This window comes from Diceros bicornis, chromosome 4, assembly GCF_020826845.1.
Source record: "Diceros bicornis minor isolate mBicDic1 chromosome 4, mDicBic1.mat.cur, whole genome shotgun sequence".
Taxonomy (NCBI): Eukaryota; Metazoa; Chordata; class Mammalia; order Perissodactyla; family Rhinocerotidae; genus Diceros; species Diceros bicornis.
This window is the reverse complement of record NC_080743.1, coordinates 90,472,648-90,486,509: the sequence shown is the minus strand read 5'-3', so window position 1 is coordinate 90,486,509 and position 13,862 is coordinate 90,472,648. Positions and strand designations below refer to the sequence as shown.

Genomic DNA, 13,862 nt, shown 5'->3' with positions numbered 1-13,862 from the left:
AACCCTAAGAACAAGAAATAAGGTGGGGGAGGGGAAGGACTATAGCAAGGCACATCAAAATCAAAATCCTTAAAAATATAAAAAGAACATTTTAAGCTGGGAGAAATACATTTCATCCCAAGGACAAGAGATAAGAATGACAACAGACTTCTCATCTGAAACAATGCAAGACAGGAGACAATGGAGCAACATCTTTAAAATACTGGGGGCAGGGCCGGCCCCGTGGCTTAGTGGTTAAGTGCGCGCGCTCCGCTACTGGCGGCCTGGGTTCGGATCCCGGGCGCGCACCAACGCACCGCTTCTCCGACCATGCTGAGGCCACCTCCCACATACAGCAACTAGAAGGATGTGCAACTATGACACACAACTATCTACTGGGGCTTTGGGGGAAAATAAATAAATAAATAAAATCTTTAAAAAAAAAAAAATACTGGGGGCAAAAAGTAATTTTAGAAGTACCTTTCAAACACGAGGGCAAAAAAAAGACTTTATCAGGCATAGAAGCTGAAAATTCATCACCAACAGATCTGCACTAAAGAAATGACAAAGTTTGTACTTCAGGCAGAAGGAAAATTACAGATGGAATTCAAAAGAATGAATGGAAGAATAAATGGAAAACAAAACAATGAAGTGCACCAGAAATGGTAAATATAAGACTTTTTAAAAATCTCCATAAAACATAACGTACTGTTTAAACCAAAATTAGTAACCATTTATTATGGGATTAATAAGATATTTAGAAGTAAAATATGTGACAAAAAACAGTACAAAGGCTGGGAGACAGGAAATGGAAGTATATTGTTGTAAGGTTCTTATAATATAGATGAAGTAGGATAATATTACTTGGAGGTACAATGTAATAACAATCATATTAAAAATCCAAAAGAAACCACTAAAGAACAAAACAAAACGTTATGTGGTAAGCCCTAAATAAGGCAAATAAAATGGAATCATGAAAAATATTCAATCCAAAATCATATAAATCATGTTGTCTAACCACAATGCGATTCAACTAGAATTCAAATACCAAAGTATATATTTGGCAAAGTAGCAATATCCAAAATAAACATCCACAGATACACACAAACTTCTTACCAATCAGTAAGAAAAAAGACAAATAATCCAGTAGGAGGGCCGGCCCCGTGGCATAGCGGTTAAGTGCACGCGCTCCGCTGCTGGCGGCCTGGGTTCGGATCCCGGGTGCGCACCGACACACCGCTTCTCCAGCCATGCTGAGGCCGTGTCCCACATACAGCAACTAGAAGGATGTGCAACTATGACATACAACTATCTACTGGGGCTTTGGGGAAAAAGAAAAAAAAGGAGGAGGATTGGCAATAGATGTTAGCTCAGAGCCGGTCTTCCTCAGCAAAAAGAGGAGGATTAGCATGGATGTTAGCTCAGGGCTGATCTTCCTCACAAAAATAAATAAATAAATAAATCCAGTAGGAAAACGGGTTTAGGATATGGATACATAATTTACCAAATAAGAAACCAAGACAGCCAAACAAATGAAATTCTCAACTTCACTAATAAATACAGAAATGCAAAAAACATACACACACACACACACACAAACACACACAAGCATCTGACAACTACCAGATTGGCAGAAACTAAAAAAGAGAAAATAGCAAGTACTGACATGGTACAAACCCACAGAAGAGCAATTTGGCAATATTTAATAAGGTTAAATGTGCATACACACCCTATGAACAGCAATTCCACTCCTTAAATTACTAAGTGTCTAAATATGAGCACAAGGAGACATGTATAACAATATTAAATGCAGTATTGACACTAACAGCTAAGAACTGAGAAGAACCCAAACGTCCATCAATAGAGGAATTAGATATATTTATGCAATGGATTAATATAGAGAAGTTAAAATAAATAAACCAGATATACATTTATCAACATGAACCTCAAAAAGTAAACAAAGGGGTGTATGTCAAAAGGATAACTACAGTATGAAACTCTTTATGTAAACTACATTATACAAACAATACTTTACACAGTTGTAGATACAAATATATGAAGAAAAGCATAAACAGACTCGAGAAGGATCCTTGCCAATTTCATATAGCGGTCACTCTGGGAGAACAGAATGAGATGAGAGGGCTTTAAGTATAAAAAAAAAATTTAATTCTCAAAATTCAGGTCTAAGACATATATGGAAAACTTAATATTTATTAAAACTGAGATGTGGTATGTCAAGAGTCTCATTTTCTGTACTTTTCTGTATGTCAGAAATATTCAACTTAAATAATAATGCAAAGTAAAACAGGAAAACGATAATGAAAGAAAGCTATAAAACCTATGACAGGAACTTTGGTTCTGAACTGGCTCCCTCTTCAAAAAATAGAAAAGGATCTGTGGTCTAAAACTAAGAGACCTATATTTCTTTAATTCTAAGACAAAAAGCAAGCAGAAATTAATGTTGGCACATCCAAAGGTGGGAAGAAAGTTAACAGCTCTCACCTTCAATATGTAAGCTTATCTATCTTCAGTATGGTACCCCCATGTTGAAGTGTGCCTGTTGTGCAATAGTCCAAAGAACCTCTTTTACCACCAACATGCGGGGAAAAGATTCTAGTGTCCTAAGGTAGAAAAAGGAGACTCATTTGCTGTGCGTTGTATAGGAAAGGATCAGGGATTCCAATCGCTTCTTAACCTGACTCTCAATCAGTCATCCTGTTTTCAGCCTTTATTATATGAGGTACCTAACGTTCTCAATTCCAAGGCCTTTGTTCCACAATATAAACAGGGTTGGTTCTTGGCTATTCCCCCACTACTGGTTCAGTATTCAGCTTTCTCAGATCTCCTAATCTATTACTTTTCATCCATCTGCTTTATAGCTTACAAAATATTGCTGCCATTGTCTCTTGTCCCATTCTTTTGCCTTCTTAAAATCCCTTTACTCTCACTTTCATAGCTTTAAGGGAGCAAGGTAACTGCATATGTTCAATCTATCAGAGAGAAGTCTCTTTATATCATTTATCACTGTGTGAAAATATTTACTTAATTGCTTTAGTTTATCTCCCCACTCCATCCCCAACACACACACAAAGCAGAATCCTGTCTGTCTTTTACACAGCCCTTAACATAACACCTAGCACATAGTAGATGCTAATAAAAAACTGTGTTTAAAACCATAGGAGAGTTTTGGCAACGATTTTTGGGATATGACACCTAAAGCATAAGGAACAAAATCAAAAATAAACAAGTGGGATTACATCAAACTAAAAAGCTCTGCACAACAAAGGCAACCATCAACAAAATGAAAAGGCAACCTAGAGAATGGGAGAAAACATGTGCAGATCATATATCTGATAAGGGGTTAATATCCAAAAATATAAAGAACTCATATAACTCAATAGCAAAAAAAAAAAAAAAAAAAAAAATCCAATTAAAAAATGGGCAAAGGACCTGTATAGACATTTTTCCATAGAAGACATTCAGATGGCCAAAAGGTACATGAAAAGGTGCTCAACATCACAAATCATTAAGGAAATGCAAATCAAAACTACAATGAGATAGCACCTCACACCTGTTAGAATGGCTATTATCAAAAAGACAAGAGATAATAAATGCTGGTGGGGATGTGGAGAAAAGGGAACCTTTGTGTACTCTTGGTAGGAATGTAAATTGGTACAGCCACTGTGGAAAACAATATGAAGGCTCCTCAAAAAATTAAAAATAGAACTACCATATGATCCAGCAATCTCATTTCTGGGTATATATCCATATCCAAAGGAAACTAAACCACTATGCTGAAGAGACAGCTGGACTCCCCTGTTCAATGCAGCACTATTTACAACATTCAAAACAAAGAAGCAATCTAAGTGTCTCTCAATGAATAAATGGATAAAGATGTGGTATATATACACAATGGAATACTATTCAGCCATAAAAAGGAAGGAAATCCTGCCATTTGTGACAACACGGATGGACCTTGAGGGCATTATGCTAAGTGAAATAAGTCAAAGAAAGACAAGTGCTGTATGATCTCACTTAACATACGAAATCTTAAAAAAAATAAATAACACACACCAAACTCACAGAAAAAGAGATCAGATTTGTGGATACTAGAAGCAGAGGGTGGGGGAACTGGATGAAGGTGGTCAAAGGGTACAAACTTCCAGTTATAATATAAATAAGTACTGAGGACGTAATGTACAATATGATGACTATAGTTAACACTATGGATGATATATTTACAAGTTGCTAAAAGGATAAATCCTAAAAGTTCTCATCACAAGGAAAAAACATTTTTTTTCTTTCATCTATATGAGATAATAGATGTTAACTAAACTTGCTGCAGTAATTATTTCACAATATATGTATGTCAAGTCATTATGCTGTACACCTTAAATGTGTACAGTGCTGTATGTCAATTACATCTCCATAAAACTGAAAGAAAATAATAAATAAAAGAATAAAGCCCTTCCCCAAAAAAACAAAGGAGAATTTCCCACAAACTCTGCCTCACAAAAAGATATAGCATGAGAGACTCATTCTGGTCAGCTCACCCTCAGCTACTCCTCTCTCCTACTAAAAGATTCCCATTTTATTAGATGAGATCCAGGTCTAAGCTATGTTAATCAGAATCCAGCGACAGAATTTTATAAACTAAAGTTGGAAAACAAAGCTCCTTTTCTTCTTTTATCAAAAGACATAAACATAAATGAGGAAGTGCAAGTGAGCACATTATCCACCAAGTGATAAAAATCTGCAAAAAGAAAATCAGACTGGTCCCAAAGAAACTGACACAAGAAGCACAAAAGAAAGATTCCCAACAACATTCAAGTGCCTGATCTTATTTCCTTATCGTCTCCAGGGAAGCCATGGTTCCAATCTTCCCAATATTTGGTTGTTAAGCTCTTTCTTTTTATATATGTGAGCCACTCACTCCCTTATCCTGTCAATAAATACTCCTTTTGTTAAGCTAGGTCAGAGTGCGTATTTGCTTACACTAGGTGTGTATTGCTTATAATGAATTCATATTCTTGATTAATACAAATTCACATTTTACATTTTTTACATTTATTTACATGAAATAAATGCAATTTTACATTTATTTACATTTAATTATAATTTCATTACATGAAAAAGGATATATTTAGTTCCAGTTCCCATCTTTCTAAATGCCCTTAGTTAAGACACAGACTACTGCTGCTGCCAACGGACACCTGCTGGAAAGATTTTATGTAGATAAAAATAATCTCTATTTTCTCCTCCAGATTTCATATGTGAAGAGGGAAGATTTGGCAAGGAAAATATTCATTAGAAGAAAAATGACCAATATAATTGTTCCCTATTAAAATGAAACTGTACTTTCTCATGTTTTTTTTTTTTGCGAGGAAGATCGGCCCTAAGCTAACATCTGCCAATCCTCCTTTTTTTTTTTTTTGCTGAGGAAGACTGGCCCTGGGCTAACATCCATGCCCACCTTCCTCTCCTTTATATGGGACGCCGCCACAGCATGGCTTGACAAGCGGTGTGTCGGTGCACGCCCGGGATCCAAACCGGCGAACCCCAGGCCGCTGCAGCGGAGCACGTGCACTTAACCACTTGTGCCACTGGGCCGGCCCCTCTCATGATCTTTCTTAAGACTCAGCTTTTGTTAATACAAACTGGCCATTGCAACTAAGTTATATTATAAGGAATTTATCCTTTCTTTTACTTGGAAAAGGGGAATCTGTTAGAAGTGATACCTTGCAGATGTTTCTTGCTGAATAAAACTGGATGGATTGAGTGACACTACCCTATTATTTTTAAACATTTCTAGATCTTTTTCAATGCAACAAACAGCAACATTTAAAACAAAATTTTTTAAAGTGCAGCTGCCACTTACTGCTTCCAGTTGTTTCTTCTTCTGCACTAGTAACTCCAACATGAGGTTGACGTTGGCCAAATCAAGGTTATCTTGGTCAGTTCCCAACAAATCCTGAAATATTTGCCACCTGTGGCCATTCTAAAAATGAAGAAAAGAAATACAACTTCCTAAAAAGATTGTTTTAGAGTGTCTAAAACAAACGTTTAACTGCTATTTTCCAATATGTTTATTACATAGATATCAAAAATATACTACAATGTTCTAATCTGCTCCTTCCCAGCTAGTAGCTCCCCACTGCCTTGTAATTATAATTTAAACACTATTTCTCCCTTAAATGAATTTAGATAACAGATATGAAAGAAAAATGTTAAGTCAGCATCTCAGAAGGTATAATTCCCTACAAAATAAATGCCTGGATTTATTAATTTATTATTTATTATTATTTATTAACTTATTTATTATTATAAATTAAGGTATTAATTTAAGCTCATTTGCATCAATAATTTGGGGCTAATCCTCTTAGAAACTGAGAATCTTGCAATAGTTTCTCCAAATTACCACCCATAGTTTCATCCTGCCATATAATCCTTCAAATGTCATGTATTACAAGCCAACTCTGACTCAATATGATCCCACCAGACCTTTCAAAAGATGATCACTAGAGTAAATTTTAGACAACGCAGTTAAGAAAGTTCTTTATTGAATAGAACAATTGTAAACAAATCTCCTTTAAAAAATGAATAATATACTAACCTTTAATATCTAACATTAAACCAATAAAAACAACAAATTGAAATTTATTAAAAAAAGTAATAAGAGTTGAAACATACGGTGCTACTCACTGAGTGGTCCAATTTGAACCTCTTTTCCTCAAATCTTTGCTTCTGTTTGAGAATGAGCTCATTCACTGAAAACAGAAACAAAACAACAAGCACATATAATTCGTATTTTGGTTAAATGTATCATTTAACTGTTCTGTTTAGATGGATACTACTTTAACTTTAAAAAGCCCCCAAATTAAAAGATGCTAAGCAGAAAATGCTAGGTTTTTATTTTATTTCAAATTAGAAACAATTATGCCACAGTTATTACTACTACGACTGCTATTATTACTACTACTATTACTACAGGAGGAGAATTCTTCAGAGTCTGTACTTTCTCTTACATGTCTCAATGAGGACACTATTGGCACCTGGAGAGAGACAATTCTTCACTGTGTAAGCCTGTCCCATGCTTTACATGGTAACTAGTAGATTCTATGAAGTAGGCACTAAAGATTTTTATTTGTTGTTCTTTTTTTTTTGTGACTTTTCTATAAATATCATGGCAGACACCGTCAGTTACCTATCCAAAAACCATCCTACTCTTTTTCTATTTTTAATGGTAACATGATTTTTTTTCCAAGTGTCATTTTGCCACATACTTTCAGAGAGGCTAGATCCCTCTGCAGCCCCACAGTACGATTCTTAACTAACCAAAGCCAATCTAGTCATTCATACCCTTGCCAGTGATTGACGTGGGGTTAAGTATGTGACCTAGTTTTGACCAATGAGGGTATACTGTCTTTCAGAAAGAGAAGGACAGGAGGAAAACAAATTCTTTCCATGCCTTCATTAAGGGATGATATCTGGAACTGATTAGAGCCATTTTGCAATCTTGAGGGGAGCTAGCCAAAGGACCAAAGCATATGCTGAGGATGGAGGACCAGAAAGATGGAAAGAACTTAATACTATCACTGAACCATTGAATTAACTAGTTCTAGAAATTCTTTTTGTGTGAATCAATACATTTTCCTTAATGTTTAAGCCATTTTTTGTGTGTGAGGAAGATTAGCCCTGAGCTTACACCTGTTGCCAATCCTCCTCTTTTTTGCTGAGGAAGATTGGCCCTGGGCTAACACCTGTGCCCATCTTCCTCTACTTTATGTGGGACGCCTGCCACATCACGGTTTGATAAACAGCACGAAGGTCCACACCTGGGATCTGGACCTGTGAACCCCGGGCCACCAGAAGCGGAGCATGCAAACTTAACCACTACCCCACTGGGCCGGCCCCTACTGAAGCCATTTTTAACTGGATTTCTCTGTCTTTAACAGCCAAATGATACCAAAAAAAACAACTGATAAAGAAAAGGGAAACTAGCAGTAGGCTAGGTAGGCACTTTAATTTATAGACATTATCCTATGGATTATTCTCCCCACTTTAGAGATGAAGGAATATTAGAGCATAAGGAAGTTACGGTGACATATAATACAAGACAGACTTAGGATACAAACCCAACTATTTAATATTTTCCACTATATATCACAATCCAACTATAAACATTTTCAAACAAACCAGAGACGTACCAAGCCCACACTAGGGATCCAAGCTTCAAAGATAAGACTCAGTCTAAGAAAGACTCAAGCAACTCAGAGCAGGAAGACAAATATATATGATGTAGTAATAATATGATGTGACGATAATATCATTGAAATAGATTTACAAAAAAGATAAGACAAAGAGCAATCAAAATGTTAAGGAGCAGGCTTCACATAGAAGGTGACATGAGAATTGCCATAACAGGCACACAGATTCACTAAACAGAAAGAGAAGTGGAAAAGAATTCAGATAAGGGTGTGTGTGGGGGTTGGGGGGTAAAGGCATGAAACAGCAAGAGATAAGATGATTTAAAATCAATATGGCTGAAATACAAGGTCAGTGATTTTGTTAATGATTAACAGGGGCTAAGAACTAAGGCTGGAAATGGAGCCTGATTCTGAAAAGCCTGGTACGTATCTCACAAGCAAAGTTATTATAATCCAGAAGATAAAGGAAAAGAGCTTGAAATAATGTAGAGGGAATAAAGAGGAGTATGTGAATAAGAGTCTAATGTTTCAGTTACAGAATTAACCACCTACAGAAAAATTGTGACAAATAATTGTAATATCTTATATATGTATACCACATTGCATTTTACTGAGAAGTCTCATATACCACTGAACCTGAAAGACATTCCATATCCATAATTATACTTCTCTAGATCCTGATAACAGCCATAGTGCTAAGAATAAACAATGCATTTCTACCGCTAAAGATTCCATTCTAGTAACTGTCTTTTCAGAGGCAGGACAGTAGAGTAAAAGCACATGATCTTGAGCTAGACTACTTAGGACCTAATCCCAATTCCGTCACTTACTGGCTATATAACGTTACGCAAATTACTCAACTTCTCTGTGCCTTAGTATCCTCACCTGAGGAATGAGGATGACAACAAGAGCACCTATTTCATAGGGCTGAAAATTAAACGAGTTAACATACATCAAACACAACAGTGCCTGGGGGTAGTAAGGATGTTATGTGCATTAGCTACTATTTTTTTAAACAGAGATTTTAAACTCTGCATGCATGTTGTCCTTTACATTAAAGAGTAAGAGCATCATTCACTAGGGAGATAAGAAAATTCAATTTACAAATTTTATAAATAGACAAAGAAACCTAGAAAAGAGACTGCTAGAGAGAAACAGAGGCAGCTAGAGAGAGATCTCACAACATAAAGGGACAGGGAGAGCCAGAGAGCAAGGCTTGGCAGGAGTGGAGGAGAGCAACTGCAGAAGGCAGGGGCGGGGGACACACCCCCTCACCCTATCTGAGCCTTCCGGGATCAGGAGCAAGAGAAAGACAGCTCTCAAGACCAAGGAGAATGGAAAGGAGAAGAGTGAGTGTGTGCCACTGGTGGGGGAGGGTGGAATGAAAAAGAATGCCATAGAAGGTAGAGGAAGAGATGAGGAAAGGGCAGTCAGAAGAAGGGAATGTAGTGTAGTTCTTGGGCAGAAAAGGAAAAATCAAAATATCTGTCTTGACAAAACAGTGTATAACTCTAATGACTGTAAAACCAAATCCTTTTTGAGTGCATGGCTTCCAACTCTTTGCTTTCATTAAAACTGAAGAAAATATTTGACTTGTTAACTAATAGGGCATTATTTTTTTTTTTTTTTTTTTTTTTTTTTTGTGAGGAGATCAGCCCTGAGCTAACATCCGCCAATCCTCCTCCTTTTTTTTTTTTTTTTTTTTGCTGAGGAAGACGGCCCTGGGCTAACATCTGTGCCCATCCTCCTCCACTTTATATGGGACGCCGCCACAGCATGGCTTACCAAGCAGTGCGTCGGTGCGCGCCCGGGATCCGAACCAGCGAACCCCGGGCCGCCGCAGCGGAGCGCGCGCACTTAACCGCTTGCGCCACCGGGCCGGCCCCAGATTTTTTTTTTTTTTTTTTTTTAACAACAAATCAGTAAGTGCTTTTTTTTTAAGCACATAATTCAGAAGGAGGTCGAAGAACTGAGTGACTCAGTTGCAAAATTCCTTAAATCCCAATCAACTTATTTATGTAAGCAAAGTTTCTCAAGACTTACACTTTTAAAAAGAAAAAGATAAAATCAAACTTACACAAGGTTATAAGTCAACTATATCTCAATTTAAAAATCTGTAATGATCCTAAGTAAATAAATAAATAAAAAGAAGACAAATGAAACTGAATCCTTATCCTAGTAATAACAATCAATGGCAATGGAACTAATTGAGAAGGGCATCATCCAATATTAAGCAGCACATTTTCTAAATTTTTATGTCTAATACTTTATAAAGTTTATAAATATTTGTTTGATCAATTGCATACTACCAATAATTGCAAGAACCCAGAAAAAATATTTAACAATTTTTAAATACTTAACAGAAAATTACACTCAAAAGAAACTTCTAAGTCTGTCATTACATACATTTCTGTTACAGAAAAGTATTACAGATAGATCAAAAAGAATTTGAAGCATGTAAATAAATCATATAAGGATAAAATTATGTGGGTGACGTAATTTATTTAGAAGTTCAAAGAGAAAAGGGATGAATGAAATTTCTCCTTAATGAAAAATGTCCATTTTCAAATCAATAAGTATCAAATCACTATGATATTTAGATTCCAATGAATTCATTTTAAAGAGATAAAAGTTTTATTTTTTTTTATTTTATTTTATTTTTTTTGAGGAAGATCAGCCCTGAGCTAACATCCATGCTAATCCTCCTCTTTTTGCTGAGGAAGACTGGCTCTGAGCTAACATCTATTGCCAATCCTCCTCCTTTTTTTTTCCCCAAAGCCCCAGTAGATAGTTGTATCTCATAGTTGCACATCCATCTAGTTGCTGTATGTGGGACACGGCCTCAAGAAGCGGTGTGTCGGTGTGTGCCCGGGATCCGAACCTGGGCTGCCAGTAGTGGAGCACACACACTTAACCGCTAAGCCACGGGGCCGGCCCAAAAGTTTTATTTTTAAATAACCATATTTACAATACTCCTAAAATTACATCCTTTACAACCACTTAAACTTACAAGGAAAAATTCTGGATGCTAATTTAAAATGTGGCATCAATGTGTGAGGAAGTACATCATTTTTCAGAATTTTTATATGGGTCACCCAAGCAAAAAGGTTTGAAGACCACTGCTATAGAAAATGTGTAGCCCAGTCCTCTATCCATGACTCAGATAAATGTACAGCATTAAAAGTGAAGAGTCCTAACCTATCAATAAAAAAGGTGCAAGTTTACCTAGAATACTTCAGAATCATATAGCATATACTCACTTTCCCATGCTCAAGAGGAAATCTGAAATTACATTAAAAGGCTCAAGGTCTTCTTAACCCAACCAAGAACTGCAGGCACTATACAAATCATGTAATCTCAAGCCAAAGCAATGGAAACAACTTTGAAGAGTTTTTTTCAGCATAGGAAAAAACAAGTGGTGCTCCACTTTCGGCAAGAGATCTCAGTGGCATCCTGAGTGCACTGGAGACATAATCTCTATCTTCCTAGTGTAGGAACCTAAGGATTTGACCATCACTGTACAAAGGCAAAGACTGGAAGGTGTGACGGGCAGAAAAACAGAAAACAGATACATCAGGAGGAAATGTTATTTCCATGGCTGACATATATAATCACATTGGAAGCTGCATTATAATTAAAAGACTTCAAATATTAGCATAAAATACTTACATTCCAATTACCCAAAACCTAAATTTTTTATCCATGAAAAGAGAAGGTTAAAGACAAGATCATCGCCAAGATAACTTCTAGCTCAGAAAATCAGTAAATTGTGATTTCACTATTCACTGCATACATATATTTGAGAATATACAATATATGAAATCACTTTCCAACTTAAACAGTACTACATTCTTACATTCCTTCCATACTAGTATATAGTGCTCTCTCTCTCACTATTTAGAAATTCATATAATGGAATTTCTAACTTATGGACTCATTAAGGAATATTGCCTGAAAATTTTGAAATACCAAAATCTTCAGAACATTAGATTTCTTTCTGTATTTATTCCAAAAGAAGAAGCAGTTTCCCAACGTTACAACAACTGATAGAAAAGTGATTCCAGAGGCCATAAAGCAGCATCAATCAATCCATGTTTGCAAGTTCACAGACAATTACTGACAAAGGATTCTTCTTTGCAGGACTTTGGTTTCCCTTTTACCTAACTTAGCCCATGAAGTCCAGTTCTGCAGACTATTATATCACTCAGTATTTCTTCTTTTCCTAAGTTCCTTCTCCAAGTTTGCTGTAAGATTTTATCTACCTAGAAGAACTTAGTATTCCAACAGAAAATCTTCAAAATGTTTCCTTCAGGGTCCCTTTCTGCCTTGTAATCATCCAGTAATTTCCCTTCATGAAAAGATACTGGATTGTAGTGAAGAGTGAAAGAGAAAACAAGGATTGCAGCCAATGTAATTTTAGAGCAGAGGTAAAAAGGAAAGCTCAAAAGGTTCCAATTCAGGATTTATTATAAACCACCATATGAGCTACAGCTAAGCAAAATCAAACTGCAACCAAAGCACTGGCAGGTCAGAATCTAATATACAATTAGACATCACACCCTAACTCTGAGTATGTTACTCTTCAGAAGGAAGAATTAACTTTTTTGATATACATACCCAACAGTGTCCTACTTCATACCTACCCATATCTGAAAATTAATCTTTGGAAAATTAATCTTCATTCCTGAAAAATCAGACTAAAGATTTCCCACCATATCTGAGGCTTTTTAACAGGTAGAATTTTAGATATTCACAATTGGTCTCTGACTACATATTCTTTCCAACCATTTACCATTTACCTTAAAATTTCCCTATTTGTGTCTCTCTTCTCCAGTTACCATTCCTCTCTCAGTAGTTCTATATCCATGTCTTCCTTCCTTAGTTCCTGTTTCGATAGTATCCCCAGGTCACAGACTCTCCTCCCCTATCCAAGAATCCTCATACCCAAGGCTTTTGTCCCCCTTCTTCCTCTCCATTAACCCTTTCCTCCGTTGTTTCTCACTTCTGCCCAGAAGCAGAAATAGCAGGAATGTACAACACTGTATAAAGAGACAGGTATTCTGGACCTCTGGCATTCTCCTTCAACCTCACATTCTATCCAGCCATCTACGTAAGAATCTACGAGTTGTGTCAGTCAACTTTTTTTTATGCACCTTAAAAATAATGATATGATACTAACAACATAAGGTATGGGATCTATGTCACAACCCAGGGAAGATTAAGGAAAGCACCCTGGTGAGGAGGAGAAAGAGATCTGCTTACCTCTAACCTGTGTTTTCTGAAAAAATTAGTGATAGCACACACTTTTGGGGACAGAATATTTAAAAAAAATAAAAAATCATTCCAAAGACTCACCCAAGAAATTAGGATACAGATGGTCAATATTATCCACAACATAGTTACACTTGGGACATCTATTATTATCCTCCAAACTCTGATGAATACACTTGTAGCTATTAGCAGAGAAAAAATAAAATAGGTTTGATTAAATCCGTGATAAATCAATAAGCTGGTCAAAAAATAACACCTATCAGTCTTCTATTTCTCACTTTCAACATAAGTAATCTAACAGTTATCAAATTTATTTCAGCTTAATATTTTTACATCATAAAGAAGATACATACGGCATTTTAAACTAGAATAGCAAGTCTACTCAACATAAAATTTTTAAAAATG

The 13,862-nt window shown here is 36.2% G+C and overlaps 1 protein-coding gene across 3 annotated transcripts in view; it reads right to left on the bottom strand.

Moving 5' to 3' along the window:
- The window catches only part of COP1 (COP1 E3 ubiquitin ligase), a 242,286-nt gene that overhangs the window by 196,057 nt on the left and 32,367 nt on the right, over positions 1–13,862 (bottom strand). For 2 of the 3 annotated variants that reach the window (XM_058540005.1, XM_058540003.1), the window contains exons 3-5: positions 13,542–13,639; positions 6,670–6,746; positions 5,858–5,977 (exon numbers count right to left, since the gene is read on the bottom strand). In XM_058540005.1, coding sequence (XP_058395988.1) covers positions 5,858–5,977; positions 6,670–6,746; positions 13,542–13,639 — 295 coding nt within the window. The remainder of the gene's footprint in view (positions 1–5,857; positions 5,978–6,669; positions 6,747–13,541; positions 13,640–13,862) is intronic. The other variant, XM_058540004.1, reaches the window with a different exon arrangement.